A 16,656-nucleotide genomic window follows, 5' to 3' on the forward strand; every position below is an offset into this window, starting at 1 on the left:
CATCAAGATGCACACTAAAAATAGGAGGAGAAGCTCGGCCAAACACCGAACAGAAGTATACACGCCAATTATTTATTTTTATTATTTTTTTAATCCATTAGATCCAGCTCTCTCATCATATCCGTCGTAGGGTGAACGTTGACAATAACAACATCTATTGATTCTGCAAATGGACTGGGTGTTAAGGCTCTGGGGCTTCGCTGTCTAAATAATATTGTGTGAGAAAGGGAAGATCGGCTATGTGCTGAGAAAAGGTGATGAAATGAAGGACTCTGCTTCCCATTGATTGACGCAGTTAGTGACGGCGCCAAGGTCTTTGGACTGAAAAACTGGAGGATGTCTGCAAAGGATCAATAGGTTCAACCCGAGCCCTCACTCTAAAAATGATGATCAAGGTGGTCTTATCTCGTAAGCGCTTACAACGTCTATTAGGAAGAGGAATATGAAGCAACAGCCATTGTAATGTTGATGTAAGTAGGCAGGTTTAACACGAAACAAGTATTTTCGCTAGTTTTGATAATGTTGCCAAATATCAGGGTTGGTCATTTTGCACTGCCACTAAATTGCACTATCGCTAATTTTTAGTGGTAGTTAAAATAAGAGTTTCATGATCACTAAATCCTCAGTTTTTTCAGTATTTTAACTATCCGCTTATTGCATTAATTATTTAGTGCACTATGCCCAACCCTGCCAAATATAGCGTATTACGTGTTTTTTTTTTTGTTTTTTGGTTAAGCCTTCTTTATTTCTCAATTCAAATTTTTAAAATTGGTTATTTCAATCGTACAATTGAAATGTTTCATCTTTATTTAAGCAACTCCAGCTTTTACATTTATTTTAAGTATTTATTTTCATATATATTTTTTGGGGTTTTCGTTTTTTTTTAATAGTACACATTCACTGTCTATTCATGCTTTGCATTTATGCATTCAAGTGATTATTTGTAATGTGGGTGTTTCCTTAATTGTGTGTGTAGATGTATTCTTTTGTGTCTCTGTATTTGATATCCTGTTTGCATTAATATTGATTGCATACGGCTTGGCAACCTCCTTATGGGATGTCAAGTGTCAGAAAGTTATATCGACTGCACTTTACGCACATATGTATGTACAAACAGAGGATTGGCAATAGATACTGTTGTTGGTCACTGCGTGATGCTTGCAAATGACGTTGACATATGGACAAGAGTGCAACCATGTGAATGTAGTGTAGGTGGAGTGATGCAGAAAATTGATGACTTGCAATTTTTCGGAGAACTTGTTTATGTGTGTGTATATACATATATATATATATATATATGTTGGTTAGGGAATTAAGAGTATTACCAACTTTGGTTGGGTTTCAGAATACAATATAAAAAACTTAATAATAATTATAAGAATTAATAACAAAATGAATTCAATTCGATTGAGTCTCACAGTTTGGTGTTGAAATACAATACAATACATACATAGTACATATGTATACGCTAAGGAAATTTATGAATTCGCATACAACTACAATGTACTTTGACGATCACTAATGTTTAATGAGGGAATACGATACGGGATAAGCAGTGATGAATGAGCGAACTTGCGAACGAGCAACATCCATGTACATTTTTATGTTTTTGGATAAATATTTTAATTATAAAATGTTTGACCACTTTGTAAGTGCAATTATGTTGTGACTGCGCGCGATTGATGATTGATTTGCGATAATTTTGATAGGGGTATTGATGAAGTCCGATTTCCTGCGAAATGATTTACGATGACGGTATAGATTAAGAAAGACGTAAATATAGTATATAACTGAAAATAATAAAAAAGCCAGTTTAGAGTTTCTCAAGAAGCGAGTTGCTTCGCGCGTGGCTAAGTTAAATTTGGAAGAGATTGACATAGTTGTTGTAGTGATTGGAGTTGAAATTGCTTGTGAAGAGGGTGTTGTGTATTTTGTTGTTAATAGTTGTTTTGTTAGTGTTATTAATGAATATTTTTCGATTTTCATGTTATCAATGTCTTTTATTTTGCTGTTGGCCACTTGCGTAGGGAATGACGCCTTAACACTTGACTCAATCGAAGTCTGGGGGTAGATCAACATGGCTTTAGTCGATGCTAATGGTGCTGCTAGTGATGCTATTGCTGATGTTTTTCTCATGTAGGCGGTCATAGTGTTGCTAATGGAGATGGAGTTGATGTTTGTGTTGTTGTTGTTGACACATGAAGTTCGTTCTTTGTATGAGTGTTGGTTCATTTGAAAATATTTGGTTTTCTTCTTTAAGATCTTGTTGCTGTTGTTGTCTATGTTGTTTGTGTTATTGTTGATGTTGTTGCTCACATTGAATGGCATAGCATTATTATCATAATAATTACTTATCATATTCATATTCATATCATTGATAATAGTAAATTGTAGTATTCTTTTAAATTTATGCTTATTAAATGTTTTCTTTTGAGATTTATGTAGTAATTTTGCTGTTGCTGCTATTGTAGTTGTTGGTGTTGATGACCACCACCACAATGGCAACTTCAACGACACCGATGACAACGACATTGATGGCGATGACGATAATACAAATTGTATTTGTATTTGCATAATTAATTGTTGTTGTGAATTAACGTTTTGCTGGCACTCTAGTTATTTCTTCTTCTGTGCCTTCTCGGCGGCTTTTGTGACTTTACCCGAGGTTGTCTCTTTAAAGGTGACTGACTTTATGACCCCCACAGCAACTGTTTGCCTCATATCACGTACAGCGAAACGCCCAAGCGGCGGAAACTCTTGAAAACTTTCAACACATAACGGCTTAGTCGGTACCAATAATATGATAGCCGCATCACCGGATTTAATAGCCTTCGGATCAGTTTCGGTGGTCTTACCAGTACGGCGATCGCATTTTTCTTTGATTTCAGCGAATTTGCAAGCGATATGAGCGGTGTGACAATCCAATACCGGAGTATAGCCGTTTGCAATTTGACCAGGATGATTAAGTACAATCACCTACGATGGATGGAGGGGAAAAATATATTAAAAATAATATTTTTATTTAAAAAGTATTTCTTGTTTAGAGAGCTTCCCACCTGAGCGGTAAAGTCAGCTGCACCCTTGGGTGGGCAATTCTTAGAGTCACCAGCTACATAACCACGCCGCAACTCTTTTACCGAAACGTTCTTTACATTGAAGCCCACATTATCGCCGGGCAATGCTTCGGACAGTGCCTCGTGATGCATCTCCACAGACTTTACTTCAGTTACCAAATTGACCGGTGCAAAATTAACCACCATACCTACGAAAATTTCAAAAAGAAGTGTCTCATGATGTGCATTTACTTATTTGCAGCAAAAACAAGCAACACCAACAGAATCACTTTGCTTTCAATAAACATCGATTATTTGCCGAGTACATACACACGCAAGCGTACCAGTTTACTAGCGAAGGCTTACGAGTGCGTGTGCACTCGGTTCGGCGTTGCCCGGATACGGAATCGTAGCCAGAGCAAGCGGCTGCACGGCACAAAAGTATGCATCAAAATGAGCCGAGCTATTCAATAGCAACAAAAGGCACACAAACATGCAGAGCGACGAAAACCCTACACTCACGCAGCGCATACAAGCGACCCACTTTTGCAACTTCGTTTGCGCTCACACCCATAGCAGTCTTCGTACTAAATTTTTCACCCACCCACATTTTCATACATGTTACAGATATACATACATACATCCTTATACTATATGCAGCTGTCATATCCGGTGCCTGGACATAAACGTACACTCACACACACTACTCAATTACCTCACATGACTCAGCCGCAAACCCTTACTCACCTGGTTTTAGTATACCCGTTTCCACACGTCCCACTGGCACCGTGCCGATACCACCAATCTTGTAAACGTCCTGCAGTGGCAGACGCAGTGGTTTGTCGGTGGGCCGCTGTGGTGGCATAATTGCATCCAGCGCATCAATCAAACACTTGCCCTCCACTTTACCTTCCTTGCGCTCAACAGTCCAACCCTTAAACCATGGCATCTTCTCAGATGGTTCAAGCATGTTGTCGCCATGCCAACCGGAAATCGGTACGAACGCCACTGAAGCCGGATTATAGCCAATCTTCTTGATGTACGATGATACCTCCTTCTTGATTTCCTCATAGCGGGCCTCGCTGTATGGTGGCTCAGTGGAGTCCATCTTATTCACGCCAACAATCAATTGTTTTACACCCAAAGTGAATGCTAGTAGGGCATGCTCACGCGTCTGGCCATTCTTAGAGATGCCGGCTTCGAATTCGCCGGTACCGGCAGCAACAATCAATACCGCGCAATCGGCCTGCGAAGTACCGGTAATCATGTTTTTGATGAAATCACGATGTCCAGGTGCATCAATGATAGTCACATAGTATTTCTGCGTCTCGAATTTCCACAAGGCAATATCAATGGTAATGCCACGCTCACGTTCGGCCTTCAGTTTGTCCAAGACCCAAGCATACTTAAAGGAGCCCTTACCCATTTCTTGGGCCTCCTTTTCAAACTTCTCAATCGTACGCTTATCAATGCCGCCGCACTTGTAAATCAAATGACCAGTGGTGGTCGACTTACCGGAGTCCACATGACCAATAACGACAATATTAATATGCGTCTTTTCTTTACCCATCTTGAATATCTACACTTCCTTCGCACTGATGTTCAAAATTCCGCCGAGAGTTTGTGGTATTAGCTGGGATTTAAGTCGCTTACACTGTGAACGTTACTGCGTTTCAGATGGAAAAAATGTGCGAATAAAAAGTGAAATAAGTGACGGATATCGCCAAGATATGAAGTATGTATTACACTTGTCGTTGAATCGATAAGTTAAAATGAAGGTGTCAGAATTGGAAAGTGTTTAGGAATTGAGTGCACGGACAGTGGAGGGATGGGCGTGTGAGTAGTTGTACGGTCGTACATACAAGTATTTATGCATATAGATATGAGCAAATGAGTGTATGAGATATATAATTTTTTGTGTGTGTACACTTACTTGCTTTGGTGCCGGCTTTGAAGGAAGCAAAGCAAATTTCCTTTGTCCGCACAGTCGTCGAAAGTTAGAGATTAGAGAAAACTCTACAAAAAATAAAAATTACCAAACGTTACACTAAGTTTAAGAATGTAAAGACGCAAGCTGCCGTGAATTGGGGTAGGTTGAGTGGTTGGTCAGGCCCTGAGTAGGTGGGCTGTAAAAACTGTGTGAATTTATGTTATTAACAATTTTGTGTGATGAAACACATTTCCAGCACTTAACAACTTTACAGCTGAAAATTTAATTTTTTATATAATATTCGAATATTTTCTCCAAATCAAACTTAACTTTGAAAAATCACTTCACCACCCACTGTGTGTTACACAATAGCTTTGCGGAAAAATTGCTGCTACAAAGGTTTAAAAACACTAAATTATATTTCTGATGGACTTTTTACATTATTCTACTATAATTCTCAATAATGTGAGAATTTTCACCTATTAATTACCGTAGTTTGTCGTGGACACACCGTAAATTTTGCGCCTGTACGTCTATGCACCGCTACAACACAAACGAATGTGCAAAAGTTTCGTCTTTTCTCTATACGAAAAATCAATAACCATCTCTGACGATGGAGTCATATGTCTGTACTCCAACCACCCGGTCGCCAGACGTGGCCACCACATGTTACCCGGCCCAATTGCACATCCCCAAAAATATGCATAGTGTATGGACGTCTGCAGGCTTGAGTGCAGCAAAATGTCAAAGAAATTGTGGGTAGATTGAGAGTGGCGAGCGGAAGGTAGAGGTCGTGTGCATGATGGGAAGATATATTGCGACATCGTTCTGCATTGGAAAGTGCGGTCGCATTCGTGCCATCCAGCCGTCCGTATGTTTGCTTTCGCTATTCGCTGTTCGCAACGTTTAAGTTGCTGTTCGAGCTGTGCTTGTGCAGATTAGGTTGGTGGGCCGCCATATTTATATGTATTACATTTGTGGTACAAATAATATATGTAGGTATTTATGTGCTTACATGAATATGCATATCTGTACATTTTTCTTCTTTTCGAGTGTTTGTGGGTATCATACATACATTTGTACACATGTACTTATATAAGTATGTATGTATGTCAAAAATCAATTCGAGTATTATAAAAATTTCCAAACCCATGCAGAAAGATGAGGCGTCGCCACATCGGCTACTCATAACAGTAATTGCAATCGGACTTCGTAGCGACGATTTCAAAACCGGTAAAAAAGGTTTCCAGCTTCGCAGGTTTTCACGAAAAAAAGGTATGTACAAGGCAAATTCATACAGGAGCAACTGATATTTTTCTTGCGATTTAGTATTTTGAATGTCAAACTGGTTTGCTTTCATTTTGATTGAAATTCTGCCATATAAAATCCTAAATCCCTAACCTGTACTTGCTGGTTAGGTTAGGTTATAGTGATAGTCGGTCTGTGCGATCAAAATAGACTCATTTATTTTTCTTCGTGGTACCATCTCCACGCCAAATAGTTGCGCAGGAGAATTGAGAAAATATTTACCTAGAAAAGCTGCTCTGATTTTAGCTAAGGCTGGACAGTTACAAAGGGAATGCTCAACTATTTCTTCCTCTTCCTCATCTCTACAACTTCTATAATATTCAACTCCTAATCTCGAGGAATAGCCAATGACCGGTTATACAAGCCACGACCTTCGAAATATTCCCTCTTGAAAGGCCAAGCAGTTCCTTTGTCTTTTTTTTATTTATTTGTGGCCACAGCAGGCTAGCTGTTACGCATGTTTCTTCATCTCTTCATGCCTTATTTGCCTCTTGGATAATGTTATTATTAATTATTAATTTGCTCGAGGCTATAGGCATTCCAATGGTACTTCTCTCGCTGAGCAGTTGAAGAGTATTTGTGCATTAAGAACGATGACGGATTTGCTTTGTGCTGCTGATGAAGTTCATCAGATTTTTTATATCAAGGTCAGCTATATCAGCAGCCGTAGGAAAGAAGTGGGAACCAAAATGCCTAAATCTTAGTCCCGCGAGAGCAGTGCAGCTGAGAAGAATATGTAGAGATAATTCCCCTCATCCTCCATACAGCTGACGCCAAAAGGACTCGAAGTAATTCCAAGTCTCACGGCATGCACCCACGAGATTTGAGAGCTGAAATTTTGTCATCAGTAACAGGATTCCAATCTACATTTTTTCTACTTATTTGGTATCTAAATTTTCAAATTTTGTTAATATTAATATTTGATTTAGATTTTAGATTTTCACATTCCAGGGACCAAAAGCAAAAATAAAATAGACTGTTCTTGTTGTCTTCGTTCTACTGATGCTACGAGTACCTGTTTAATGTGCCTTGGTTTTTACATCCCTAGTGAATTTTCTTGATATAAAACCATTCAAAGAATTGAGAAAATTAAATAAACTTCACAACTTAGTGTGCTATTTGATTTCAGTGTACTCACTCTCTCACCTCTTCGTTTACATTCACAATAACAAAAAATGGTCGACAGATATCGAAGATGGCATCGCGTTGAAAGTTTTGAAAAAAAAAAAAAAATTGTGTGTTTACTAAATAGTACAGCAAACGATTTTTTTGAAAATAAATTTGAACAAAACGGAGCAAGGAAATCGTTCGAGTAATCAAATGCCAGTAGGAATTTTATTTACTCAGCGTCTAATGAAATTGAATAAAGGTTTACTAGGTCAGGTTTCACACTAAATGTATAATATTAATGAAATTACCAAAAGCGTTTTCATATAAAATGATTTTAATTTTAATCACCTCAAACTACGTATTTACATTAAAAGTTTAGCTGCTTTGTATGCATTTGATAACTGACGGGTTGTGGTAAAAAAATCCCATAGTGGGGTTTTTTTGTTGCCAAAAACTGGGAAAGCAAAGCAACTAAATATATTTTCTTGCTGTGCAAGGCAAAATGCTCTCGCTGACACTGCTTTAAATGCATACTTTAATCCTTCGATAGCCTTATGGAACCCACTCGTTTAGTAATCACAAATCTTTAAACTTTCATGCCATTACGTCTATTTGTTGGAACAAATCGGCTTCCTTTTTTCCACTTATGAATATCCTTGGTGGAATAAACTGTAAAGAATTAATTAGAATTCTGTAAGGAATTTCAGAAATTACCAGCTTTTTCTGAAAAATATAAAATGGCTACTATTTTCTAAACTTCTGTATTTTTAGGCGTTATTGAGATCTCCCAAAGCGAAGTATGTAAAAAGAGAAAGTTTCGGCAGCCGCACGCTTTCAAAATGTATAAGTGAAATTTTCATGGTTTGGTTTTTGCTTAAAGGTATTTGGATCGGTTCAGTCATTTCAGCAAGATCCTTTTTGGAAATGCTGTTTGTTTAAAAACAGGCATTTTTGTTTAGGACTTGATCAAAAAGTTCCAGTTTATTCCTCAAAAGTGATATTATCGCCTTCAATGTACTCCTCATTAACTGCTACGCACTTGATCCAGCTCTCGAAACATTTCTGAAACTCTATTTTCGGTACATCCACCAGAGCCGTATTCGATTTTTCCATTACTTCCTTTCGGCTGTTAAAACGCTCTTCTTGGTGTATAATACCGCTGTCATCCATGAAAGCCGTTAACATCGCTTTTTTTTACTGAAAACACAGAGTTGTTTTTGGTCTTGGTTCATTCAGAGCTCTGCACTCACTCGCGTGTTATCTGGATTGAGTCTCGCACTCATAAACCTAAACTAAAATCTGATGACTCAGAGCGTCACCTGTCGTTTGTGCCGGTATACTCAAAGTGGTATGTATGTACTTTAAAAAATTACAATATGCCTTTGGATGATTATGGCCGAGAAACTTTAAAGCTATAGGTATTATAGAAGGAAAAGTATCATTTTATAGAAAAAACTTTACATAAATTAAAAAAAGAATTAAAAGGAGGAATAGAAAATAAGATGATCATACGCAAAGGTATAGGGAAAAGTGGGAAGGAATCGTATACTTGAAAGGTAGCACTTTCGGGAATACTCGAACGATAACGCAAAGTTATATTACGCAATATTTTTGTATTCGTACTAAAAGCTTTATATTTTTTTGAATCATAATGGTTTCCTGATATAGATATTGGAACTATTTAGTATGAAGCTGTCGACAAGAGATGCTCGTGAAAGGGTAAGGTACATTTTCTCCGATGAAACTCTAATTCCGATCTATAGTAAAAATGATATGACGAAGCGAAGTGGCACTCATAGAACTGATACTACATGATCGTGCTTTCAAATTACAAAATGGACATTTCCCAAGTTTCGTATGCAGGACTGCTATAAACTATGGTACATATGTATGTATGTATGCATAATCAGAATATATAGCTAGAAGTGTTCGCGTTAGTCAAATATTTTGTTCTCCCAGCAACTATTTTCCATCCGGGCGCAATAGAATTGTGGTTGCACAATGAAGGTACAAACTCAATTTCTGTGCTGATTTACATACGTACATGTATGAAAAAAGACGTCGAATTAGAAATAACATTGCAGCGAGAAGGAAAGTAAGGAAAAAAATATAGCGGTGAAAGTTACTTAAGTACATATGTATGTACGTATATACGTGGGTAAAAACAAAAATGCAACAGTTCAGCGGATCGAAAGTAATTGTAAAGCCTACTATACTAACAAACCATTTCTCCTCTTCCCCTTCTTCATTGGCTACACGAAATTAGTGAGGAATGTGTTGAGTCTATTTTCTAAAACTTTTAAATAAGCGTACTTCTTTCTGTTATGCCATTTCTGGTTCATACCTTATTTTCAACGACCTGTTTAACGACTAGCTATAGAAAAAATGTACGCTAAGATTCTCATCGGGCAATTATGTGTCATGTTTTTCTCATATAATCGCACCTTTATGGTAGATTTTTCATAATTTAGTGGAAATTACCACACGTCCGCTATACCATTTCCCCATTTATGTTGTTTTTGTTGTTAGCGCATGCCAGTATCATTCCATTTCACAGAATTGCGCAGATTTTCAAGATCTATGAAACGCGTGCATGTGGTGAGAGCATTTTTGTATGAAAAAGCTTAAATACGTACACATGTACATAAATAAATGCATCAGTTTGTAAGTATACACATACATACGTATGTTTGTACCACATATATAGGTATATCATGCGCTTGTTCCCATATTCAATTGTTCGTGAACAAGTGCATGTGCAAACATTCGTCATGTGGCCAGCCGGTCGGTGTAGAGAAATTTGAAAAATGTTCCCACACTTGAAGATATCAGTTCGAAAAACGTTTTGTTTTAGATACGAGTATTCTTCAGTGAAACACATGGAGTGCATTTGCAAATGATGAAAAAGGGTAAATAATCAATATTGCACTCACGAGTGTCCGATTTTGTGTAACTCTATGCATTTTTTTGGTACATACATGTATATATAAATACCCATGTATGCCGCATTACAATTTTCGTTAAAAAGTCTTATTAAATAAGAGATTAAACTTTTGGGGTGTTGTTATAATAAAGATTTTCATCACTTTAAATCGTTTGCTTTTTTTATTTAGTTAAAAAGTCATTCAAAAATAAAATTGGATGATTAATTTTGCACTACCTATGTCTGTATCGATTGCTTTATGCTGTTACATACAACAAAATTCTAATACACAGATATAAAAATATTCCAGTCTTAAAACTTCTAGGTTAGAGTACCTCGTAAACTTTGTGCTTTGGAAAGGATCATTTTATTTAATTTGAAATATTTCTTTCTTTTTAAAGAGCAGAGTTTCTCTTAAATTTATATTAAAGCCAAGGGTGTACAGAATTAAGTTGAGATATTTATTTATTAATCAAACACAAAACCATATGTTGTTTTACAGTGTTCGAGATTAATTCTAAAAACTTTAAAATAACTTAAAAATGGAGGTATTTAAGGGGGAAAAAACATATAGTCTGGTGTTCGCTTTTCAAAAAATTATCACATACTTCGAAAGAATAGTACTTATATTGAGAGCAAACTGTAATAAGCCGGAAAAAATTTAGACCGAAATTGTAGGTAATTACGAAGTTATAGCAAATAGGCGAAAGCACTAGGGGATCGCAAACTGTGAATGTTCAATGCTAACACAACTTTTTTAAGCGACGCGTTCAGAATTGGACACATGATACGAAAATATATTTATTCGATTTAAATAATGTCCGTGATAAAATTATTCGCGATATTATTGCTCCATTTAACGCATACTCCACATTTTTGCTATTTGAAAAAAAAAAACGCAACACCGTCAGCAAAAAAAAAAAAATTGTAAAAAATCAACCCGATTTTTTAACTACTTGAAACTCATTATTTGATGATCTATAAAACTGCATACCCGAACTTTTTTTTAAGAATTCTGAGTAAAAGGTTTGGAATTTTAATGGAAATTTGCCGAATTTTTATAAATTTCATGCAAAGTTCGAAACTTAGCTTTATATGGTTTTTGTTGTACTATGAACTATATTTTTATAAAAAATAAAAAATAATTAAAATTACAAAATAAATAAATATATTACTAAATAATCAAAACTTGTCAATATATGGTGTGAACTTTCTTTCGACGTTGACTGTAGCTTATTGTAACTTGTACGTATCTGCTGCTTGAAAAAAATACTAATATTAAGACGAATATAACTGTACTCGTGTTTATTTTAAATCATTTATAAATAATAAAATAATTTATGCGCTATTCGAATAATTTTTCTTTGAATAAAGTGAATTATTTGTTATTTAGGAGTAATTATTTGTTATTTAAATAGGAATAACAAATAAACAATTTATTTATTTTTCATTTGTTATTCGAATAAATTTTACCCAACTCTGGCCGCGGGGGATAGAAAAAGTTCAATCTAACCGATTCATCGCTCCAAAATGGCTCTGTCCCATACTAGATACACTTAACTATAATAAAAAAATCTGTTTTCACTGAAAAAATTTAGATTTCTTTAGATTTATATTTTATAATTTTTTTATACAATAGATAGGTGAACGGTTTTTGATTTAACATTAAACGAATAAACCAGAAAAGAAATGTGCGCAAAAAATTAATACAAAATAAAATAAAATATGTATATATTGAAAAACTATAACAATCCAGAGTCAATGTAGCGCCACACTGGTTTAAAATAAAAAATGAAAATAAGCAAACTTTAAATGCGCGTACAAAAAACTCGTAAATCCAAACACTTGGGTGTTTCTTAAGAGCTTTTGAACGTAAAATAATAATACAGAAATAAAAAAAGTTGGGATGATTTTTTTTTAATAATAATTGGGTAGATAATTTCGTGGCATTTACTTTTTGAATATAATTTCCAATAAATTTGGCCGTATGACGTCAATGGTGGCTTGGATATTGCAATAAATCGTTTTTTAAGCGCGCTGTATGGCAAGTTGCGCTGTTTTGTTGGAGCCAAGTTACGACAGCTCCTTGCTATTCCGAAAGAAATAAGGACCGTTGATGCCACCAGGGTTGTATTAACTTTGCGAACAGATTTTTTGTTTTTTTTTTTTATAGTAAATTTGCCAAAGCCCATGGTGAATAGATTTTTTGTGAAACACGAATGACGAAGAATCCAAAGTTCGTCTTTTTCACCATACCTAACGAGCCAACCTGGACATTTCCACGACAGTCGGTTCTACGTTACCGAAACGACCCGAATTTATATCCGGCCCAGGACTGTCACTCCAGCAGCATTCCCCGTATGTAAGTATGGAGCATGCTTATGCTGCTAAAAAACAACAAAAAAACACCCGATATTATTACACCATGGAATTTACTTCATAGTGAAGTCCTATAATTTTTTTTAATGGCGAACCTACAAAAAGTGGTACCAGTAGACCAGCTGGTTTGTTGTTTTCTTTTGCCGTGTACATTCGAATGTCAACACCAAAATTAATTACGAAATTACAAAATTTATAATTTGAAAATTTAAATGTAATAAATTTAAATTCAAAAGTAATAAAGAACATTTCCAAGTAATTTCAACACGATTTGAATTTTTTTTTCTATTTTGTTTTCACAAATAAATCACTTCTTCGTTTTCTACTTTGACGTAACATTCTAATGTACCCTAGTGCAACTACCTTTTACGAATTGGCTTTGGAGAAAACCTCCTAGATGTAAATTTTTACGTCAGGGGGTTAATGAAAAATAAAGTAGTCTTGGACGTGGTCTAGGAAAAAGCTTCCGGACATCTCGAAATGAAAAGCAAACATGTCTTAAAATGTTGACATTTTCTGTTATTCCATAAATTTGTGCAAATAACATAAATACCCCTACTATATTTTTGGCATTGCATGTTCCAAATCACATTATATTATTAAAGGGAATGGGAAACGTAAACGTGTTTTGATATATAGTATCATTCTATTTCTAACTGTTACCTGCCAGTTTGTTAGTCATCTCTCCATTGTTTATTAAGAACAAATGCGTAGATCACTTAATAAAAACATATTTTCTTCCTCGACAGATTTGCTCTCTTACTTAAATTACTGCAGTTGGCTAAATGCACATACGAAAATGACGATATTGGGGAGAGAATTTCATTCCTATTTACATAATTTGTAAAAGGGTTATTTTCATTTGGTAACGTTTTTTTTATCTAGCTGACTCATACTTCTGCTAATTAGTATGCATTTAGCCACATACATACGTGTGCATATGGTGTATACATACATATATGTAGATAAATTTGGGCACTTAATTAAGGTATGAACAAAATTGACTAATAATTCCTATTAATGAAATGGAAGAGAAAACGTTCGTTGACTGAAATGTTTGCACACAAATCAGTTAGTTCGTTATTTCGTAAATGAAGACCACATTTCCTGTGTCAGTTATTTTAAAGTCGGCCATGTTGTAAGCATTTAACGGAAACTGTTGAAGAATGGGGTTGCAGCTAATGCAACATATGCAACAAATTAACTGTTCGCAAGCAAATGTTGGAACTGATACAATTAACTATTTAACATTGAAATTTTTGCTTCCTTGAGTGAGTTATTGTGGAGTTTTTCCCAAATCATCACAATTTTCGCTATTATGCCGGCCGGCTTTGTAATAACCACTTCTCGTCCAGCCAGAAAACTTTTATTAATGGCAATGTGATACACATTTTTAGATGGAAAATTTTTTAAACGCTGTTTTTCACAATCAACTTTTACAGATGATAAAAAATATTATTACTTTACACTTACCCAATATGAGTTTATAAGTTTTTAAAACAATTTACGGAATGATGTTGAGAATTTTTGTAGTAATTTTCAGATTTGTACCAAACGTTAAAAAATATCTGCCACTTACCTCGAGCACAAAAGACGGAAAGGCCGATTTTCACAATGGCCCTGATGCACATGCGCTGGAATAGTGCCACCACTACCATTGCCAACATCATCACCACCATCGCAGGCGGCAGTACATTTGGCTAGCCGATTCGCACTTTGTTTGTGGTTGTATGTGCAAATGTACCCTTTCCGCCGGTAATACTTGGCCCAACGTCATCCTCATTTGAATGGGGTATGTTAGATGGATGCATTGGCGCATTTCCCATATGAGTGTATGCCCACAAATCACAGTTGAAGAGAAACATGCAACGAGCGAGTGCACTAGCTAATGCGCTATGCATTTTGCCTACGCGTGCAAGCAGGAGCAAGATCTTTTCCTGCTGCATTCGATTATCGACATGTTCGTCTCATTGTCGATGTTTTTGTGTAGGTATTCTATAGCGGAGACTGTGAAATGGATTTGTAGGCTCTGGGGCGGGTATATTGTGCGCGGCAGGGCTACGAATTGTCACTTTTGTGGCTAAAAATATGCAAATTTCACCAAGTACCTACGAAAAAGAGATGCTAATTTCGCAATGCACTCTCATTATTTCACAGCCAGGTACCGTAGAAGGGACTAAGAGTTGATCAATACACGTATAATTTAGAATATATCTAATGCGCTATATATTTTGACTGTTGTTGGAATGCCTTTTAATTTGAATTGAAATCACTTTTGAGTTATTGTAAAATTTATTTAAAACTAACCCTTATGTATACATACATATATATTATAATATATAAAATTGGCACGCACACCCTTTGTTGGGTGTTTGGCCGAGCTCCTGCTCCATTTTATGGTGTGCGTTTTGATGTTGTTCTACCCATAGATGGATATTTATGAGGAGCTCTTTTACTGCTTATTAAGCTATACATTATTTTATTTTACAATTACTTCCATTCGCTATCTGATTCGTATTCCTCCCACGCCGGCTTTTCACCAGGTTTTAAATTTCGTTGTTTCAAGAACTCGTCAAATTGCTCGGGAATTGACATGAACTTTCGTATTTTCATGCGAAATTGTTTCCATGTCCATTGCAAATAATTTCGTCTATCCGTTACCATTGCTTTGTAGTTAAATTTATACTTATCTAGGAAATAACTCAAATGATCCACGGAGTTTTTGGGTAACCTATAATATCAAACATATTTAAGGTGCTCTAAGTAAATGCGTACTGTTTTTTACCTTAACAACTTTTCTCTCGGCGCAGTGGCAGATGCTTCTAACTGCTCGATGACATAACCCCTTGGGCGATCCGTTACTTTCTCCTTTAGCTCTTCATCGTCCATTTCCTCCTCAACAAAACCATTTACTATCTTTACAGTCTTTAGGCGGCTATCCTTGAAATTTGGTATTGGCACTACTTTATTGGGATCGGAAGCTAGACCCATTTCGTAAAAATTCTTGTTGCGCTTAGTTTCTATCCACAACTTTTTCATTTCAGGGCTGTAAGTACATAGCTTAATTATATGGATTTAGGAGGGCGAATTGTCCGGACGTTGTCCAAAACTTACTCCTTTATTTTCCCGGTGGATTGACGCGTTTTGCTCATTGTCTTTCTATTTACACTGTAACGATAACGCTTACGGTGATGATTTTTCCTTATTTTCATTTTTAAATTTTGTATGAACTCTTGTGGTAAAGGAAGAAATTTTATCAATCCAACAACCAGTCGCACGTGTTTATTTCTTTAGTGGTTCTTTTTGAGATTTTTTGACAACATGTAAACAAAAACAATGGATAACTCACGGTGGTTTGACAATGTATTACTATTGTAAATGAAGCATTTCACAAATCAGCGTTGCTTACTGATTTTTTAATTCGAATACATTACTAACATAAAAAATCTGTTTTAAAATTAGAATTTGTTTTTAAAAATGTGTGTGAAAGAGTTGACTGATAGGGTGTTTATAGGATGCGATTTTTAGCTCAAAACAACAATAATCTGGTGGAACCGGCCTTTCAACTAACGCTTTAAATAAAGTTGTCCGCCCAACTTTTAGCCATTAAATTTTTTCTTCGAGCAACATTCTATACGACATCTGTGTGCGTTTATTCTTAAAGTGAGATTGTAGTGAGCGGCTTCGTTAAAACATATAATTTATAATAAATAGAATAAAATCAATATTTCAAAGTTTTTGATATGCTATTTGGCGTTTTAGCTTTATTTCACTAATTGAATACCTAATTCTTATTCAACTAATAATCGACTAGAGTTAATAGGATAGATAACTTTTCACATTTACCTTTTGTTTCAACTAAACGCCTGTATAATCGCCTCATGAAAACGCCCTATGAACGGCGGAAACTTGGGTCATGGTATTGTTAAATTAGATGTTTTCCAATAGATTCG

At 35.8% G+C, this 16,656-nt stretch overlaps 2 protein-coding genes across 4 annotated transcripts; both read right to left on the reverse strand.

Annotated features, from left to right (window-relative positions):
* Positions 1-1,279: 1,279 nt before the first annotated feature.
* LOC128865880 (elongation factor 1-alpha 2) lies at positions 1,280-14,380 on the reverse strand. 3 transcript variants are annotated; one of them, XM_054106282.1, is made up of 5 exons: positions 14,283-14,380; positions 4,987-5,069; positions 3,801-4,719; positions 3,057-3,262; positions 1,280-2,976 (listed from the first exon to the last, which is right to left on the reverse strand). In XM_054106282.1, exons 3-5 carry the CDS (start codon positions 4,621-4,623, stop codon positions 2,617-2,619), a joined length of 1,389 nt encoding a protein of 462 aa, XP_053962257.1. In that variant the 5' UTR covers positions 4,624-4,719; positions 4,987-5,069; positions 14,283-14,380; the 3' UTR covers positions 1,280-2,616. The 3 variants fall into 3 exon arrangements, with proteins under 3 accessions (XP_053962257.1, XP_053962249.1, XP_053962265.1); XM_054106274.1 differs by lacking the exon at positions 14,283-14,380 and adding an exon at positions 14,177-14,276; XM_054106290.1 differs by lacking the exon at positions 14,283-14,380 and adding an exon at positions 5,474-5,571.
* Positions 14,381-14,977: 597 nt separating this feature from the next.
* On the reverse strand, positions 14,978-16,027 carry LOC128856890 (nucleolar protein 16). The gene is made up of 3 exons (XM_054092318.1): positions 15,818-16,027; positions 15,489-15,749; positions 14,978-15,434 (listed from the first exon to the last, which is right to left on the reverse strand). Exons 1-3 carry the CDS (start codon positions 15,913-15,915, stop codon positions 15,194-15,196), a joined length of 600 nt encoding a protein of 199 aa, XP_053948293.1. The 5' UTR covers positions 15,916-16,027; the 3' UTR covers positions 14,978-15,193.
* Between the last annotated feature and the right edge of the window lie 629 nt (positions 16,028-16,656).

Source organism: Anastrepha ludens, chromosome 2, assembly GCF_028408465.1.
Source record: "Anastrepha ludens isolate Willacy chromosome 2, idAnaLude1.1, whole genome shotgun sequence".
Lineage (NCBI taxonomy): Eukaryota > Metazoa > Arthropoda > Insecta > Diptera > Tephritidae > Anastrepha > Anastrepha ludens.

What these genes read in the sequence shown, in the direction of transcription:
- LOC128865880 (XM_054106282.1), bottom strand. Translation starts at nt 4,623, where the DNA reads ATGGGTAAAGAAAAGACGCATATTAATATTGTCGTTATTGGTCATGTG. An exon ending in AACGGGTATACTAAAACCAG is followed by an intron (nt 3,263 to 3,800) that starts GTGAGTAAGGGT and finishes AAATTTTCGTAG; the next exon opens with GTATGGTGGTTAATTTTGCA. An exon ending in CAGCTGACTTTACCGCTCAG is followed by an intron (nt 2,977 to 3,056) that starts GTGGGAAGCTCT and finishes CATCCATCGTAG; the next exon opens with GTGATTGTACTTAATCATCC.
- LOC128856890 (XM_054092318.1), bottom strand. Translation starts at nt 15,915, where the DNA reads ATGAAAATAAGGAAAAATCATCACCGTAAGCGTTATCGTTACAGTGTA. An exon ending in TCCACCGGGAAAATAAAGGA is followed by an intron (nt 15,750 to 15,817) that starts GTAAGTTTTGGA and finishes ATGTACTTACAG; the next exon opens with CCCTGAAATGAAAAAGTTGT. An exon ending in CCGAGAGAAAAGTTGTTAAG is followed by an intron (nt 15,435 to 15,488) that starts GTAAAAAACAGT and finishes TTGATATTATAG; the next exon opens with GTTACCCAAAAACTCCGTGG.